The sequence below is a fragment of the Phyllopteryx taeniolatus genome, chromosome 6 (genome assembly GCF_024500385.1).
Source record: "Phyllopteryx taeniolatus isolate TA_2022b chromosome 6, UOR_Ptae_1.2, whole genome shotgun sequence".
Taxonomy (NCBI): Eukaryota; Metazoa; Chordata; class Actinopteri; order Syngnathiformes; family Syngnathidae; genus Phyllopteryx; species Phyllopteryx taeniolatus.
Window position 1 is genome coordinate 27,340,700 of NC_084507.1, and position 18,993 is coordinate 27,359,692.

General features: G+C 43.6%; 2 protein-coding genes across 6 annotated transcripts in view; both read left to right on the forward strand.

Moving 5' to 3' along the window:
- Positions 1–452: 452 nt before the first annotated feature.
- On the forward strand, positions 453–4,323 carry gpn2 (GPN-loop GTPase 2). Its single transcript, XM_061777897.1, has 5 exons — positions 453–1,269; positions 1,563–1,719; positions 2,384–2,544; positions 3,566–3,696; positions 3,876–4,323. Exons 1-5 carry the CDS (start codon positions 850–852, stop codon positions 3,946–3,948), a joined length of 942 nt encoding a protein of 313 aa, XP_061633881.1. The 5' UTR covers positions 453–849; the 3' UTR covers positions 3,949–4,323.
- A 1,161-nt stretch (positions 4,324–5,484) lies between these two features.
- arid1aa (AT-rich interaction domain 1Aa) overlaps positions 5,485–18,993 on the forward strand; it is a 21,731-nt gene continuing 8,222 nt past the window's right edge. Inside the window, exons 1-16 of one of the 5 annotated variants that reach the window (XM_061777887.1) lie at positions 5,485–6,810; positions 11,444–11,659; positions 11,735–12,292; positions 12,393–12,497; positions 13,393–13,633; positions 14,111–14,200; positions 14,280–14,450; positions 14,919–15,219; positions 15,303–15,448; positions 15,539–15,624; positions 15,711–15,920; positions 16,008–16,212; positions 16,343–16,478; positions 16,570–16,739; positions 16,832–17,012; positions 17,504–17,629. In XM_061777887.1, coding sequence (XP_061633871.1) covers positions 5,899–6,810; positions 11,444–11,659; positions 11,735–12,292; positions 12,393–12,497; positions 13,393–13,633; positions 14,111–14,200; positions 14,280–14,450; positions 14,919–15,219; positions 15,303–15,448; positions 15,539–15,624; positions 15,711–15,920; positions 16,008–16,212; positions 16,343–16,478; positions 16,570–16,739; positions 16,832–17,012; positions 17,504–17,629 — 3,854 coding nt within the window. In that variant the 5' untranslated portion in view covers positions 5,485–5,898. Of the gene's footprint in view, positions 6,811–6,992; positions 7,154–11,443; positions 11,660–11,734; positions 12,293–12,392; positions 12,498–13,392; positions 13,634–14,110; positions 14,201–14,279; positions 14,451–14,918; positions 15,220–15,302; positions 15,449–15,538; positions 15,625–15,710; positions 15,921–16,007; positions 16,213–16,324; positions 16,479–16,569; positions 16,740–16,831; positions 17,013–17,503; positions 17,630–18,993 lie in introns of those variants that run through there. The other 4 variants (XM_061777885.1, XM_061777888.1, XM_061777886.1 and 1 more) reach the window with 4 other exon arrangements.

Here is an 18,993-nt window from a genome sequence, read left to right on the forward strand (position 1 = left end):
TTTAATTAAATAAATACATTAAATTATTGCACCCTTGGAGTAGTCACCAACCTATCACAGGGCACATATAGACAAAAAAAACATTCACACCTATGGACAATTTAGACTCTTCAGTGAACCTAACATGCATGTTTTTGGAATGGGAAACAAAGCTGGAGTATGCTGACACAGGAAGGATGAAACCGAGATTCAGACCCCGAACCTCCAAACTGAAAGGCAGATTTGCGCCACTCGTTAACTGTGCTGACCTATTAAAGAAATTATTTTTTAAGATAAAAGCAACTGGTATTTTTTTAAATAATAATTTACTGTAGTTCAATATGATATACAATATATTAAAAAATATCAGAAGTATAAACAAAGGTGTACTGCCAAATGAACAATCGATGGCGGCTACAAACATTTGTAACCGAGGTCGCCTTGGAGGAGCTTTTATTTTGAAATGGCTAGGTGTAGGTGACCCGGATGTATTTCATGTTAGCACAACGGCTAGCTACTTCGTATGCAAGCGCGAAAAGCGTAGCAGGTGGCCAAACGTGAGCATAAACTGCTCTTTCATCCTTTGGACTTTGTAACTTTAACACCGGCTTGTATCGCTTGTTTGTCAGTATGTCCTTCATATCTAAATTATTCTTACCGGTGTATATTTGACTGGTTAGTGCTTGTATTAGTGCTACGCAACCACGCGTTTCCTTAGCGTTTGCCTTTTGTATACATCTGTGACAGTAAAATTATAAGGATGCCACTTTTAACCTGATCACTGGTTCTGACTTGACTGGATGCATCAAAAAATATTTTTTTTAAATTTATTTTTTCCTCCGCGGGACAGCACTTGTAATCTGCTACGACATGTCTAAACAAAAAATAGAAACGCAATCCCTACGTTTCGGCCAGGTGGTGATCGGACCGCCTGGTTCGGGTAAAACCACTTACTGCCAGGCCATGCAAGAGTTCCTCACCCTTCTCGGACGCAAGGTAGTTGTGGTAAACATGGACCCGGCCAATGATGCTCTACCGTACTCTTGTTCCGTGGATATCGGCGAGCTGGTCACTTTGGATGATGTCATGGGTGGCCTGAAGCTGGGGCCCAATGGCGGCCTCCTCTACTGCATGGAGTATGTGGAGGCCAACTTGGACTGGTTGGAAAACAAGCTGAAGGAGCACCCGGACTGTTACTTCTTGTTTGACTGCCCCGGGCAAGTGGAGCTCTACACTCACCAGACTTCAGTGAAAAACATATTTACGCAATTGGGAAAGTGGAATTTCAGGGTGAGTGCATCAAACCGGCGATTCCCTTGTTCATCTATTTATGACAGCGACGTATAATGACAAGCAGAAACATTAAAAGGTCTTTCACTAGATCGCAGAGGATAAAGTGAACCTGTTTATCCACCTGTTGCCATTCATAGAACAGAATAATGTTTTTGGGTTCAACTAAGTTCCTTTGGTGGTGTGCTGTTTAATTTTCCCAAAAGTAAAATATGTCATCCCCACAGTTGTTATGGCATCTGAATTTATTATCAGAAGACTATCCCCCCCCCCCCACCCCGCTTTGTGTTCAGCTAACATGTGTGCACCTTGTGGACTCTCACTACTGTGCGGACCCGGCCAAGTTCATCTCTGTGTTGTGCACCTCGCTGTCCACCATGCTACATGTGGAGCTCCCTCATGTCAACATCCTCTCCAAGATGGACTTGATTGAGCAGTATGGCAAACTAGGTAAGAGGAGACTTGTTGTGGAGTCACTGCTGGGGAAGCAAAATATCAAGAGTGGGCTAGGTAAAAATTACAGTGCGGTGCAGTTTGGCTCTTAAGGCCAAACTGAGGTCAAATAATCCATTATTCCATTTTGTGTGGCACGTGTCCTAATTAGGGTGATGGGCTAACCCTGCTCTGGAAACGAATTCACTGTAGAAACAAGAAAAGCGGTACCTTAACTTTGGTAACTTACAATGGCTCGTATGGCGGCATTGATTTGAATGACGCTACCCTTTACGTAACGTAGTGTATTTTTCATCTCTTCCATTATTCTGTTTACACCAGTTGTTGAGACTGATCCTACTTAATTAAGTGTTGCAAAAAAGACAAAGCAAGCAAGTTAATCCTGAGGTCGCTCATTACGACAACAGTCAATCTTTTAGAATAAGTGTCGCCCCCCCCCCAAAAAAAGACTATTTAGGAGTAATCCTTTGAAGCTTACTGAGACATTGCAGGCTCCACTGAAGGAGTCTCGAACTCTGACCTTTTGTGACTTTAGAGGGATATTTTTCCACAAAATGTTTGTTGTTCAGGGGCATTTGTCTTATTTAGAGTCCACAATTTTGCTATCAATTCCATTTTAGTACCAAGATTTGCCTCATTCGGTGTCTCCATTCTTGACCAGCATTCAACCTAGACTTCTACACTGAAGTTATGGATCTGACGTATCTACTCGATCACCTGGCTGCAGATCCCTTCTTCAAAAAATTTCGCCATCTAAACGAAAAGCTGGCGGAGGTCATTCAAGATTACAGCCTCGTCTCGTTCGTCTCTCTCAATGTTCAGGTATTTCTTTTCTCCCCCAGACATTGCTAGTGATACATATCTGAAAATGTTATTTTGTGTCTTTTTCTCCCATTTATTATAGCTCATACTTGGGGTGGCACAAGGACCTTAATGCCGCATTAATTTACTGCACAACATAGCCCAGTAAAAAGGGGATTTAAGTGGAATTCCAGTTGAACAAGGTTGCTCAAGCCCAGACTACAACCATTTATCTATTTTGACTAATATATATATATATATAATTCCTACAGTTAAGCCAGAAATAATTCATAGCTAAAATGATTTGTAGTGCTTCTGGATTTTTTTTCTCCCTAAAATTATTCATGCTTTTTCAAAACAGGCATATGTAAAGTTCAGAATATATAGATGGATTATAATATGGTAGTGTTACCGCAACTACTAAGAATGGTGCAAAGGTTTGTTTCCTGTCCCAAAAATATCAGGGCTATATGCATTATTTAAAATAAATAAAAATGTAAAATCAGATCTTTATTTCTTAGTCTTGTCTTTTCCAGACAGAAAATACCCATTTGGCAATTACAAAGATAATTTTTTTTAGAAAGAAAAATAGAAATAATTGTTAGTTGTTTGAGAAGCTTGTTATATTAGCAACAATCTTCTGCCATTTCCATAACAGTAAGAAGGAAAAAATAATCTTATGTACATAGTATTCATAAAAAAATATAATGCCCAACATTTCAGTATGAAAATGACAAACACTGGTGTTAACTATTTATTTCGTTTACAGTGCTTGAGATGTTTTGCATCCGCTAACGCTGAGTATGACAGAAATTACACGCTGCTTTTATGAGAGCGCTTGTTACCCTGGCAACCTATGTTATTCAGCTCTGTAACTTTAAAAGATTTAAAAGAACCCGATTTTACCTTTGGGTCTGACGCTGATCAGGTTACCACGGTAACGCTCTGGCACCGGTGCCATTGAAGTCGTGTCAGTCAAGTAGTGTTCTCCCCGCCCATTGGCTGCTAAAAGTTGAGATGATTTTGTGCGCTGTGAATGCAGGACAAAGAGAGCATGACGCAGGTGTTGCGGGCCGTGGACAAGGCCAACGGCTGCTGCTTCGGAGACCTGGAGGAGAGGAATCTTCAGGCCATGATGTCAGCTGCCGTGGGGGCAGACTTTCAATTCGGCTCGTATCCTTTTCTAGCAGCTCCGGTGACTCAACGCTGACTCACGTTGCTCAATGAACCACGTAGCGTTTACGGGACTGAGCTGAAAAGCTGACTGTCCTTCTAACTTGAGCCGTGTGACGGTGGTAAGCTAAAACGTTGGAAGAAAGTGTTAACGTTTGCCTTAACGGCGGACTCTCCAGCACTCTTGGAGTTCAAGAGCGCTACGTTGAAAGCGGTGGAAAGACAGTCGAGGAGGAATTGATGGACCTTTGAGACATACAACAGAATGATGGCCCGCATACCTCTCGGGCTTACCTCGCCTCAGTTCTGAAACCCCTTCATGGAAGCAATAGACACAAACACAAGAATGTCGTTTGAAGGACCTGCTTTGCCATACACTGAATACGCATTTTATGAAAATAATATGTTGAATGAAATGTTAATGCAATGCACTGGGATGGTTCATGAGAAAGTCAGTGTCCTTTGGGATTGCATGTGCGCTTTCCACCAGCGGGTGGCAGCCGACAGGCTCCCAAACTGGCGGAGTTTGCTCTCAGGAGGACTGCTCCAGCTTTTCCCTGCAGCCACAACAGAAAAATTAAGTCAGGCGGGGAGAGGAAGCCACATTAAATCTGTGTTTCTGCACAACTGGCCCTGTGTCTGCTTTTTGGGATGGAAGACCCTTTCCTTTCTGTTGCAACTCTTCCCACCACTGCTGTTGTAATCTTGTTTTAACACCCTCTCCTTCAAATACTGTCCGCTCTCGTTCTTTACAAAAAAAAGTATGTATTCACTTTTCATGGATCATCACAGTGGAAATCTGTTAATTCCTGAAATGACACCGCAACATGGTGAGCGTGGAGTTGTTCTCGCCTGCACTCCTCCATGCTTTGAGGGGGGTGTGTCCATGTCCAGCCACAATGTTAAATTGTGTTCCGATGTTTGCACATGTGATCAACCTCCTGCCACCACCTCCCCACCCCCCAAGCCCCCTACAGGAAGATGCGTGTTTATGAGAAAGATAGCAGTTGTGAGGTAAAAAATGGAATTATAGCTTGTTTTATATATATATATATATATAAATCAATTCAAATCCAGAATGGAGTTTGATAAGGTGGTGTGGTGCATTTCATGCGTTTTATAAGCAACTAGCAAGTCTTCTGCACACACGTACACACTTCTCATCACACCCCTCCCCTGCTGCTCTGCGTTTCATGGATACCACAAGTCTTTGCTTTCACTGAGGATAAGAAGGCAAAAATACACTCCAGTGCTGTCTGTTTTTCTGTACTTTTTGAAACTGTCCACGCTTGCACTAACATCCCCACCACCCACCCCCTCAATCCCTCTCACCCAGGCTGCAAGATAAGGTCTGACTGACTGTTGGTTCAATGTTATTGGGGTGAGAGAGAGGGAGAGAGCTGCAGTCTTGCCTGCTCCCATCCCCCACACTGCACAGCACTGAGAGACACAGAGGGGAGGAGGGAAGCAAAAGAGGGAATGTGCATTGCTAGTCTCGATTGCTGCAAGGCTTCCTCCTTCTGCTGTGTGGGTTGCATTAATACAGCAAAAAAAAAACAACAACAACAAAAAAGAAGCTTTAAAAAGAACAAATGCATCCATATTTATATGGTGACTGAGGAGAAAGCCAGGATGTGTAAAAACATTCAAATTAAGAAGACTCCACAGATTTATGGAGACTATTTCAACAACAATGTCCATGAAGTGAGGACTATTTAAAGTTGCACACAACTTGTATGAACATAAATAGTTGCTTCTTGTAGTGATCTATAATCGCGCTGTACTGTAGTGGAGATGAGACAATGAGGACGTTGGAGATCCGGTCCACGGTTGCGTGCAGGTTACGATCCGGTCCGGGTTTTGCGTCCTCCCGCTGGGCTCAGTAAAATGGCTGTATCTAACGAAGCCTCGTGTTGGTTGGGCTCGCTCCCTGCCTCTACCCGGCCTCACTAACAACTCCCACAACAATTTCTCTCGTTTTTTGTTTTTTTTTACGCATTCTATGGAGCACCCGTCACCTCTGTAACCCACTCACGGAACCGGAACCAAGGGGTGGCAGCCGGATTCGGTCCGGTTCGCGGGTGGGGATGAATCGGCACCGGGATAAATGGTTCTAAACAATTATTCATGTTCCATGCTAGCTTTTGATTGTGACTGACTCGCCGAGAGAGGGAGAGAGGTGGGGGGGGTGGGGGGTATATCATGGCCGCTCAGGTCGCCAGCGCCGCCACACTGAACACAAGCCCGCCTTCCGAGCTCAAAAAGCCGGATCGAGAGCCCAAGGAGGACACTGTACCGGGGGAGAAGCAGTCCGACAAGAAGCGGCCCGGGTTGGACGCCGAATCGCCGGGCAGGGGGGATCTGCAGGACGGCGCCGACGCTGGAAATGCAGGAGGAGGAGGGGAGCCAGAGATGAAGAACGGCAATGGGAACCCGCCCAGAGCTAACAATAATAACCAGAATGACACCGTTGGGCCGGAGGGAAACAACCACCCGGGTATGGTGCACCTCCACAACCCCGCTTTCCCTCCACCGTCGTACGGATACAGTCAGCACTACAGTCGGGCCCCTTTTCATCAACATGGCGGACAACAAAGCCCTGGCATGGCAGCTGCTGCGGGTCCGGCCGTTCAGCCCAGCAACATCATGGACCCTTACCTTCCCAATTCGCATGATTTTTCCAACCACCAGTTTAACAATTACAGCCCGTTCCCGAACAGGACTCCGTACCCGGGCCAAGCGTACGCCGTGAACTCTCCTCGCAGTAGCCAGGCGCCGACAGCTGGGGGGCAGCCAGCTAAGCAGCAAGCACCAACGGGAGGACCCACCACCATGGCCGGATCTTACAATAACCAGAGATATAGCATAGGAAACCCCCAGCCCACATCCACGCCGACGCTCAATAAGCTCCTCACGTCCCCGAGCTCCACGCGGGCATATTCCAACTACCCGTCCGGCGACTACACTAGCCAAGAGGGAGCTAGCAAGGGAGCAGCAGACATGGGCGCTAGCGGTCAGTATGGAGGCAGCAATCCGGCGACTTGGCAACAAAGAAGCCATCACCCGTCGCCTATGAGCCCGGGAAGCGCCGGTCAGCCGCTAGCTAGAAGCCAGGTAAAACTACACTTCAACATGAACGCCACGGGGGTGGTTTTTATTTTTTTCCACGTCTCCTTCCCTCCTCCTAACTAGTTGACAACGTAGTAGGCCAGCCATTGTCTGCTACACTAGTTCGCTAACACTCTAAAATGGCTGCCTTCTCGTGTGTGTTTCCCCCCCTCATAGCAGCCCGTTAAACAGGCGTTTTTCACTCGGTTTGAGCGGTCGAAATCGGCACGAGAGCGTGGCGTCATGACGAGGGAAGAAGTCGTCGAAAGCAGACAACGTTGAGGACTTTGGCGGAGCCGCGAAGGCCCGACTTTGAGAACGAGCTAGAAGCCACACCGAGGGGCAAACGGTTCGTTTCAACCCTGTTTAGCATTGCCACGCACACCGAACTAAATCATTCCTTTTTAAAGCACTCTTTGTGCAATTCGATCATAATATTTGGATATAAACGCTGTAACTCGTTGTTGAAGTTGCTCAGAGCCGTTTGTCGAATCTCGACGTGAATTTTCTTGGCGCAAAGCTATGATTCGGTGGTAATGACGGCAGGAATGCTCCACTCTCCGCATCGCCTTCGCTTTTTCCACAAGTGGCCTTTCAGCGTTTCCAGCTTGAAAGAAAACCAACTGTTAAACGTCGTGTTAACATGTCACCAAAAATGACGTTCATGTGTGCAACGTGACCGCCCGTTCGAGTGCGGCAGGGATGCGGCGGCGTTCCCCCACACGCATGCTTGTTGTTTGCCCGTAAAGTGCCCCCCCCCCCCCAAAAAAAGCTCGGGCCACATGAAGCGAGTTGAGTGCAGGATTGCAGCGTGCAACAGGGATTTGAATTGTGGAGGTAAAATCGTGCTGTCAAGCCAGGAGATAGTTGGTCTCGGGTTGACATGCTAGCGCCGATCTGATTGGCTCTTCAGCCGCAGCTCATGGCCATTTATAATTACATGTGATGCGAGGCAACAGTTGCTGATAAAAGAGCAGCATTGAATCCTCTCAGGGTCACCGGAGGAATAACCACTAGTCCTTTTTGGGCTACTGTTTTGCTCCCCAAACACGCCAAAAGGTATAAATATGTCTGCTGTATTGTAATCGAGACCCCCCCCCCCCCCCCCCCATATATCCTCGTAAATATCCGCTTTTTTTTTGTGTCACAATGTGTAGTGGAGGGAAGTAAACAAATTAGAAATGCTTTGTTACGGCACCTGAATAGATTTGTCAGGTATCTCTGTACTTGACTGGTAATTTTTCTGACAACATTTTTACTTTTACTCCCCACGTTTGAAAACGGATATCTCAACTTTCAAATGTTCGTCACCTGGGCTTGAGGTCTTCATTTTGGTATTAAGAGGCAGAAAAAAGAGGCACAGCAGCGTTATGGAGGAACTATTTAAGACAATTATTTGTTTTTTTTTTTTCAAAATGTTATTTAATCTTTATTTATCCAGTTAAGGCCATTGAGGACAGATTGTCATTTACAAGGCTGACCTGGCTGCAGAAAGCAGAGTAAAAAAGGCTACATAAAGGGAAATACAAAGTAATACAGATACAACAAATTGCACAGTGTGATGTACACAAACTTCACACAAAACAAAATGTAAAACATGCACAAAACACACAGAATGAATGAATCTTGGCGCTATCTTGTGCCAGTCCAATCTGCAAAACACATACAAGTAGGGTGAGTTTGTTGGCTCGTTTAGCATTTGTTTCTTAGAACATGTTGTTTTGGGAGCATAAAAGCGTAAGCCAACGCTAGCAGGCTTTAAAACGGATATTGTATATAATTTACAGTAAAAAAAAAAACCTTTGCTTTTTATACTCTGATATACTTATATTTTCACTTTTTTTTCTTTACACAAGTATCTGTACTTATACTTTAGAACAGCGTATGAATGCTTTTGGCACCATGTACACTCCCGTTCAAAAGTTTGGGGTCATTTTCCATTAAAACACAGTTACATATTTATACTACTGTTCCTAAGTTTGGGGGTCACTTAGAAATGTCCTTATTTTTGAAGGGAAATGACAAACAAACATCGTCTTGACTGTATTTCTGTTTAATACAATGGCATATTCATAAAAAAAGTGCTCTTCTTTTAAAAATAAGGACATTAAGTTACCCCAAACTTTGGAACAGTGGTGTATGAATATAGATAATGTATGTGTTTTTGCTAGAGTACTGTCTTGTTTGCATCTAAGCAAAAAGTGTTTACAATGCAATCAATACAATCCTCTTTGCTACTTGTTGCACCATTTCATTTGCATTCTTTTAATCCTCCCACTGCACTAATTATAGATGATGACATTTGATAAAATATTGGCTATTATGTATTTGTATGCATGTTTTTAAATGCTTAGTTTGTGCTTAAAAAATAAACGGCATTTTAGCCCCACCTGCAAAGATGTGTGCATGGTGCTGCTGTCTGGCTGACATGCCACACAAGTTTGACTGCAAAGAATTTCCCCACCATTCCCTCCTTTAAGCTAATCAGAAAGCAGTCCACCACCTCTCACCCACCAAGGGAGTTTGTCTTATGCAGATTAGCCATGTGCTGCTTTTATTTATTTCAATTCATTACACCGCATCTGCAAAATGGTCATGGAAGGCACACAATTTACAAAAAAAAAAAAAAAGTTGTTAAGCTAATGAGGCTTTTCCTCCAGTACATTTGGGAATTCTCCTGCTATAATGTAATATGATGGCAGTGTTGGAGGGGAGTTGTTGTTTTCTAAACAACCAAATAAACTGACTGTATCAAAATATTATTGCTATCAGAACTTGAGTAAGGCCATGCTTGTTCCCTTTTCACTCACGCTTTGTTTTGAAAATACTTCCTTAATATCTGGTGTCATTCACCTGGAGCCAAACTGCCTTCTCCAAGGATAAAAAAAAAAATACTTGGACAAGGCTCAAAACAGGATCACAGCTGGGAAGTGTTTGTAATTGGGGAGACTGCCCTTGCTATTTGGAAGTATATGTATTTAGCACTTTTTACGTGTGAAATTATGGTAAATATGTGAGTTAAAAAAAGTGAGAAATTATTTTAAAAGGTTAGTTATCCATATCCATATTTTCTGAGCAGTCCTGTAGTGTATATCAGCGATTCCCAGCCATGGCACACTAGTGAGAGCCACTTAATTTGTTTGAAAATGGATTCATTAAAAATATCTTTGTTCGTCCATCTACGCCAGCTAGGGTTAGACATTGTTTGAATTTGGGCGATTTCGGTCCCGTTTCCTGTTCCTCATTTCGATTCCGGTTCCGAACGAGCCTCGATTCCAATTGTTTTAGGGGGCTGGGTCAAAAAGTTTGCATGGTTTAAATAAAGGGTGTCCAAATTATGAACATCCATTTTCTTAGCAGCCTACAGCATAGACTAAAATGAACAGTTGACTCGGGGTTCTTTATAACCAGTATCAATATCAAACCTATGAACTAAAAGGCAAGTGTGTGGAACAAACCAAATTGACTTAATATTCATTAATTAATATTTCAGCTACAAGTTAAGTATAGTATTGTTAAAATAGTTATTTGCGAATGTTGTTGTTAGCCTTTTATTTTGAAGGGTACACATCAGAACTCAGCATTTTGGCACGAAAAGTAACTTCACACGAAACCGGTGAATTTTGAAAACGAAAGTAAACCTAGACAGCAAGAAAAAGAGAAATGAATGGAACCAAATACTATAAAACGTTGATTTCATTAACATCCCACCGATGAGGCACAAGGTTAGTGTTTGTGATACTGTGAGACAATGTTTGTGACTTTGTCCCAATTCATTGTGCTGTAAAGTTGCTAATTTGACCTTTTGAAGTTTTAGCTCAAAGTTAAGATTTGTTTTTTTTCCCTGTTTTCAGCTCTTACGTTGGTTTGAAGACTAAAATAAAAACATTAAAAAAAAAAAACAAGCTAAAAACCATCACTGCAAGAGTTTAACCCACCGTTAAACTTGTTAGCAGCCTCAATATTTATTTACACTCACCCAATTTGACTTCACTGAAGTTCTGCGTGGTGTAGGCTGAGGCTTGGAGTGGAAGGGAGCACTTCGTGAAAGCCTCCTTTGCACAATATAATCTTATTCCAAGTGTTGCACTGAGACGACTGATCATTTATTTTAACAAAGAGAAGACACACTTTAGCTCATCGTCGCCGTTGGACACAACCGTCGTTGTACGCATTCTTCTTTGTTAGTTTTCTCCACTTTCTTCTTCGGGGTCGGCGGACAAATATTGGTCCCGGTTTCAATCGATTCTCGATGCCCAACCCTAGCGCCAGCTATGTATAGTAACAGGTGGAACAGTTAAATGCTCTTCTATTAGATGGCAGGAGGTTCAATAAACCTGTGTATTCACCTGTTGCTATTCAAACTACAGAATAAGTAATGTCTTCTGTTAGTATATGAGTGTTGTGTTCAATTAAACAGGCCCAGATTTCACACCAAGTCAGTTTTTGAGTAAATTGAGACAAGATCATCATTTCAGTATTCATACTTTTTGTGACATTTTGTTTGATGGTGATCTGTCAGAAATTTCTGATTGGCTCACGAAAGGTTGGGACACAGTGGCTTATATAACTCAACAACAAGGCCTCCTGATTGTACTGAACGTCATATTCTTACGGACTTATTACTTGCGTCTTCTAGCCGCCTGGTTCCATGGACCCAATGGCGAAAATGAGAGGGCAACCATACGGTGCCAGTAGCCCCTACAGTCAACAGTCACAGCAAGGACCTCCCACAGGGCAGCAGGGCACTGGATATCCTGGCCAGGGCTATGGCGCCGCTGGCCCTCAACGATACCCAGTTGGCATGCAAGGACGAACTCCCGGAGGCATGAGTGGCATGCCTTATGGTCCACAGGTATATTGCTTGTTTGATTCTGTTCATTTTTATGAGTTGTTTTAAATTGTGCTCACGATGTTTCTTGTGCGCTAGATTGGGTCCTACGGACAGCAGGGACCAGGAGGATATGCTTCACAGGGCCAGGGTCCATATTACGGTCAGGCTGGTCAGGGTCCCCACCCAAGCCAGCATCAAACACCCTACTCTCAGCCCCAACCTGGACAACCGGGAGGTCAAGCACCTTACCCGGGGCAACCCCACCAGCCACCAACGTCAGCACCACACGCCCAAGGAGGAGCCCCTTATCAGCAGCCTCATATTCCCCCACAATCCCAGGTTCCACCTCAAGGCCCCGCACAGTCTCAGCCACCGTATTCCCAAGCATCGGCCCCGCAGCCTGGCCAGTCCCCGTACCAGCAGCAAGGACAAGGCAGCCAGACTCCCCAGCAGCCAAGTTCCCAGGCTCCCCCAGGATCACAGACCAACTATCCGGCATCCACGCAGGCACCTCAGCAGCCCCCCTCGCAGCAACAACAACAGTCACAGACACCCCAGCACCCACAGGGCCAGTCTGGAGCATACCCACAGAACCCTCAGCAGCAGCAAGCACAACAGTCACCTTATCAACGCTTTCCTCCTCCACAACAACAGGTGCGGCCCTCGGCTCGGATCAGGACCATCATGGTAATGCTTTAGTTCACAAACATATACATCAGAGAATGTGTTTTTGTTTGTTTGTTTGTTTTTTTAGGAGCTACCCCAAGAGTCATTTCAGTCCAATGCGCCACAATCTTCGCAGCAAAAAGGTGGTCCAGAGGACAGTCAGGGGCGTCCGTCCAGCCTTCCGGTCAGTCATGTATGCATCAACGCTAGAATTTTTTTTTACCATTTCTCTAATAATAGTAGTAACATATTATGTTTCTGTGTTGTTGTTTTACCATTTTCCCCAATTAAATTAGTTCATGGCATGTCGTCTCTTGGTATGTGGTTGCTATACATGTGTGGTGTGGAACATCCTTACAGGAAATATAAATATGAGATATATCCCTCAGAGACTTTTATTCCCTCACACGTTGAAATGACAATCCTTTCCATTTGTCTTCCCAAAAGGTGCATTTTGCTCTGGTTCAGAGCCTCACTCCATTGCATCAAAAGGTGTTTGTAACATTCTCTTTCCTCTAGCTTCTAACTAAATAAAGTAACCAAAATGTTAGAAACAGCTCTCATAAGAATGGAGTGTAATTCTACACCATTGCAAACAATGGCCACAATTATAACAGTTTTATTTTTCATTAAGATTTTTTTGATACAGCACTTGTGTTGGAGCACATTATTGTAGGTTTACCTAATGTTGTGGCATGTGAGTGTGTGATTGTAATAGAGTGGACCCCCCTATTTTCAAGTTAGAGGAACTTTCAAAAAATATTTTCCTCGTGATAGGCTCCAGCACACCCGCAACCCTAGTAAGGATAAGTGGTACAGAAATTGGATGGATGGATTTTCCCCGGGAAGAAAAATGCAAATAAGTGAGGGATCAGGGAAAAAAATACCGCAAATAAGTGCATGTTTCTGTGCATAATGGGGGAAATGCCCCCCCTCCCCCCAAAAAAATCAGCAAATAGGTGACTCCGCGCATGCCAAACCGCAAATATGAAGGCTTTGGTGTACTTGTGTTTTCTAAGAAGAGGCGAGCTTAATGGGTTTATAATCTGAATGTACTCAAATAACGCCGCTCTCTTTCATGTTTTCAGGACCTGTCGGGGTCCATTGACGACCTGCCTACTGGTACAGATGGTGCCCTCAGTCCCGGAGTGAGCACACCGGGTGTTTCAAGCAGCCAGGGAGAACAGAGCAACCCGGCTCAATCGCCCTTCTCACCTCATACGTCTCCCCACCTGCCGGGCATCCGAGGACCATCGCCTTCCCCGGCCGGCTCCCCAGCCAGTGCCAGTACGCCTCGCACTGGACCACTGTCACCTGCCAACATGCCAGGTTGGCTGATTATTTCAGATGCACAAATGAAGCCTGCGATAAATCTTTCCATATCTGTACTAAAAATTGAATAATAGAAACACAATTCCTTGACTTATTTGTCATAATGTTCTTATTATGCCAAATTACAGCCAGATAAGTTTATTCATATTCTGTCATAAAATTCTATTTTTGTACAATCAACTCATTGTCATGAAACTGTTTCTCCATTGTGTGTTTGTGTGTGTGTGTGTGTGTGTGTGTGTGTGTGTGTATGATTTTGCCTGTAACGTTTCCTTGTAAGTTAGAAAGGCCTTGTTGTAAATGTAGATATGGTGATTAGTACCGAGAAATTACTTTTTATTCTTTTGTTTGCCCCTCAGCACGTGGGCGCCATGTTAGTCTAAACTCAGCTTTCAATCACGTGAATAGTTAACCAAGTCATGATTTCAATCTTGTTCAAATGCATGCTGACCTAACTTCAATACTGTTTTGTAGGCAACCAGATGCCTCCAAGGCCATCAAGTGTGCAGTCAGATGGTAGCCTTCACCCTGGCATGTGCCAGTCTCCACTGGCCCCGGACCGAGGTACACTGTGTATTATCATGGAGTATAATTGTGTTTAGCTTATTCTGAACAAGCAACGTATCTTCCCCCCCCACTTTAGGGTTTATGCAGCGAAACGCTCAGATGCCCCCTTATGGCTCCCCACAGTCGGCCTCTGCATTGTCGCCACGACAGTCCTCAGGGGGACAGATGCATCCTGGGATGGGTCCATATCAACAAAATAACTCCATGGGGGGATATGGACAACAGGGGGGACAATATGGGCCCCAGGGTGTGTATTTCTCACTCTCGCTGTTTTTTTTAAAATAGATGTTTCCCTTCATTTAAAGAAACAATGTTGCTTATTGAACCACAATAAATGTTTATCCTTTCACAATTAAGTACAATTTTGAAGTTTGTGTACATTTCTCATTAGAAAAACCCATTGACTCCATCCCTCCAGCACACAGGCACAGTATAGCAGCAAGCTATCGCTGCTCCCTCCCTCTAACTCTGTTGCTACTATTAATAGCTGTGAAGCAGATAGTCAGCTGACGTAGCAGAGCCTCCTGTCAGCAGCGCTCAGACTGTGACGAAGGCTCGTTGCTCGGGGAACGTAGCTCTTGCTGCTAGCACACTGTAGAGAGAAAAGTGTGCCTCACACAGCACCCAAAATGATTTGTAGCTTTAGTTTTAAAGCACATTTTGTCCAAGGTCTTGTCCAAATGGTTGCTGATCTATTTTGTCATATTTGCTTTAGGATATCCTCGCCAACCCGGCTATGGTAACATGCCCAATGCCAACTTCCCTGGGACGGGCATGGGGCCAATGACAGGACAAGGTGGGGGACAACCGTACGCTGGCATGCCCCCAGGAAGGATGCCACTAAATCAAATGGGAGCACGTCCTTACGGCCCCAGCATGGGTCCCAACATGGGCCCTAACATGGGCAACATGCCATCCCAGGTTAGCTCAGCGATGTGCCCCCCTCCAGGCATGAACAGAAAACACCAGGATCCTGCAGCCATGCAGCACCCTGCCTCAAACTCATTGCACAACAGGTTAGTTGACAATCAAGACGACTTTTGCTTTCCTTTTCCAATTATGCCAATACCAGACACCCAGATTGTTCTTCCACATCCAGGATGTCTGGTTATCCGAACATGCCTCCAGGCATGATGGGCTCTGGCTCTCCTTATGGTCCTCCTATGAACAACATGCCTGGAATAATGAACACCCAAAGTGGACCCCCCTATTCCATGGGGCCAAACATGGCCAACAACTCTAGTGGTACATTTTTCAGATTGATTCCACTCTGATTTAGCCGTTTGTTATTTAAAGCCAAATCACTGAATTTATTTCAAAACTAAATGGGTCTAGGTATGGCTCCCAGTCCAGAGATGAACAATAAGATGAATAACAAAGTAGATGGCAGTGGAACACCCAAGTCAGAGCCCAAATCAAAGGTGAACTCCCAATTGTGTTGATTTAATTGTGGTTTTGGAAAACAAATGCACTAAGCAGGGTTTCCATTTCTCTATCAACAAAACAGAAATCCAACTCCTCTACGACAACCAGTGAAGTTATAACGCGTCTGTATGAGTTAGGACCTGAACCTGAAAGAAAGATGTGGGTGGATCGTTATTTAGCTTTTATTGAGGAGAAAGCCATGGGCATGACCAACTTGCCTGCTGTGGGACGCAAACCGCTTGACCTCTTCCGGCTGTATATATCAGTCAAAGATATCGGAGGCATGACACAGGTACTACTGAGTGTGTGTCTTTCCAATTTGAATGTAATTCCCATGGATTTTGTACCGTACTATAATAATTTGTTGTCAATGGCTCAGGTGAATAAAAACAAGAAATGGCGAGAATTGGCCACTTCCCTGAATGTGGGTACTTCTAGCAGTGCTGCCAGTTCTTTGAAAAAACAGTACATCCAGTGTTTGTACGCCTTTGAGTGTAAAATTGAGCGTGGCGAAGACCCTCCTCCTGAGATTATTACGGATACCAAGAAGAACCAAACCGCAAAGGTCCAGCCCCCCTCGCCAGGTTAGCGCTACACTCGTACATTTTCTTTCTAAAAACAAAGTAATTGCCTTTTATTTCCATGTCATTAAATTGATGTGCCCTCTCTGTCTGCTTCTCTACGTTCAAACTGAAGCGTCCCTCTGCTCCACAGCTGGGTCAGGCTCTCTTCAGGGCCCGCAGACTCCCCAGTCGACCAGCAGCTCCATGGCTGAGGGTGGAGACTTAAAACCTCCCACCCCAGCCTCCACTCCTCATACCCAGATGCCCCCCATGCCACCTGGTTCCAGGTAACTTTCTCATAACACTTTCACGCCGCGTCGAATTGATATTAAAATTGATTATTAATGTATTTCTACCATATTTTCCACCCTCTCTTAGAAGCAGTGTTAATCTGCAGGACCCCTTTTCTGAAGGAAGCGACCCTGCTTACCCGCGCAAAAACATGACACCCAACTCTGCCTATCAGTCCAGCATGAGCACCCCAGACATGCAAGGGCGCATTGGCCCCTATGAACCTAACAAAGACCCCTTTAGCAACATGAGAAAAGGTGCGTACATTGAATAGGTCATAAAATGCTTCCCTAATTAACTGCTCAGTTAATTTGCACTAAACGGGCTTTAATTCTGAATACAATTTCAGTCGGGGAGCAGTTTCTTCCTGGTAACCAGGGCCCTAACAGCGGGGTGGGCGACCAGCAGCAGCAACCGCCACAACAGCAGCAGCAGCAGCCACCATTCAACCGAGGACCACCCGGGGCCATGGGCACGGTGCCATTGGGGCCCAGACAACAGTATCCTTATGGACCAGGCTATGACAGGAGGTAAGAAATACTGAATGGTATTTAGAATTTTAAAGGTCATTAAACCCAGTTAATGATAAGTAGAGGCTTATTTCCTTTGTGGAAAGATATGTAATTAATACTCAGTCTTATATTGACAAAGGGATCCGCTTTCTTCCCACACATTTATTTTAATTACCCCTTGAGTCATTATATTGCTTTAAAAAAAAAAAAAAAGTCCTACACATAAAAATGTGCACATCTCATTTTGTTCTTGTAAAAATTTTAATTAAGATAGCAAAGAGCCAAAGAATAGTGTTTTATTAGATCTTGTGTTGGTGAGAGAGATTTTTTTTTAACAATGCAATCTATTAATTGCGTGGCGCTAATATTTCACTATCCACTACACAAGTCCATTGTCGACTACCCTGGGACAATAAAAAAAGAGGATCTGAATATATTATTGTATTTTTATATGCATCACCGTGTTCTCAAAAATTCTGATATTTAGTGACGATTATGTTCTTTCGCAGATCTGAGCCAGGGATGGGTCCAGAAGGGAACATGGGATCTGGTTCTCCTCAGCCAAACTCCATGATGCCTGCCAATGCCGACACTGGGATGTATTCGCCAAATCGCTTCCCACCACAGCAACCACGGTTGGTTAACAGAATTTCATCATCTCTGAAGCAGTACATTTTGTAGCAAATATTTACCCCAAATTAAACCTTATCGACGGGCACACTTTGATCTGATCTGTACAAAGGATTATTGGGCCCACAGTAGGGGGAGTAAATACACTACTAGATTCAAGTTGTAATGTTAGGAGAATCGAGTTGTATATTTTCGAGAAAAGTAATCTTATGAGAATTAAGTCGTACGAGGAAAGGGCCATATCAGTGTTGAACTAAAGAAACTGTTGTTGCCTTTTGTGTGGCACACATTATTAATTTACTTCACATATTTGTTTATTTACTCTAGCCTCTTTGCTAATGCACTTTAACACAGGTCTCTTCTTCTTACATTATTTTTTCATTAATCTCTGTAGAGTTAAACTGACTACTGCCGTCTGCTGGCATAAAAATGTAATGTGTGTAAATTATGCAGAGAGAGTGCAACCACTTGCATTGCACAAAAATGCATGAAATAGAAAGTGAACACAAACTGTGATAAATGTATGAATTCTTTATAGCCTCTTATAAAAATAAGGAAATGTTTTGTGGCTGTGTTTGTAGAGATATCCAGATTCCCACATGATTTATACTAGAGGAGCTGTCTGTTAGCTACATAGTTAAATAAGGTAAATCATCTTGTCAAATAATTTTTTAGTGTATGTTTATAAAATAATGAAATACTCTCATCAAAATGAGATGATTCTCATGATAATGGGGACTTTGAAGTGATAGTGTAAATGTTGCTTGTGTAACTCCCCCATTTAATTTTGACTTAAATCTCATAACCTTTTTGGAAAAAGATTGTTAAAAAAAAAAATGCCCGTAAGAATATGACTAACCCTAGAACACTAAGTCATTGACATGGGATGCGCTTTACCAGATATACACAATGGAACAAGGTGCAAGGAAAAACAACACGATCAATAATTTTCATCTAAATATTAAATTATAAGAATATGTGCAAATTGAAATAATGTCCTTTTACTCCCCCCCTCCATACAATATTTAATAACATGAAAAAAGGATTCATGAGGGCTGGTTTGGGAAAACAAAGGGCTGTTAGAAATAAGTGAACATTTGGGGGTAATGTCTTTAAAAATTAAAATAATAATAATGATGTGGGACATGAGGGAACTTGTTCTTTGATCAACCCACTCCTGGAACCTGTGGGCCTTGTCCACTGAATGCACAGATTCTCCCTCCATCACTGACAACTGTGATAGAGATGGTAACAAAATATTTTTTGCGGGGGAAATCTGTCTGTCAAATGTTTTACCAATATGAATTCCGTTGAAAACTACCACTTGATAACTATCAGCGCTATAGCTCTGGTATGAAAGAAAATCTGC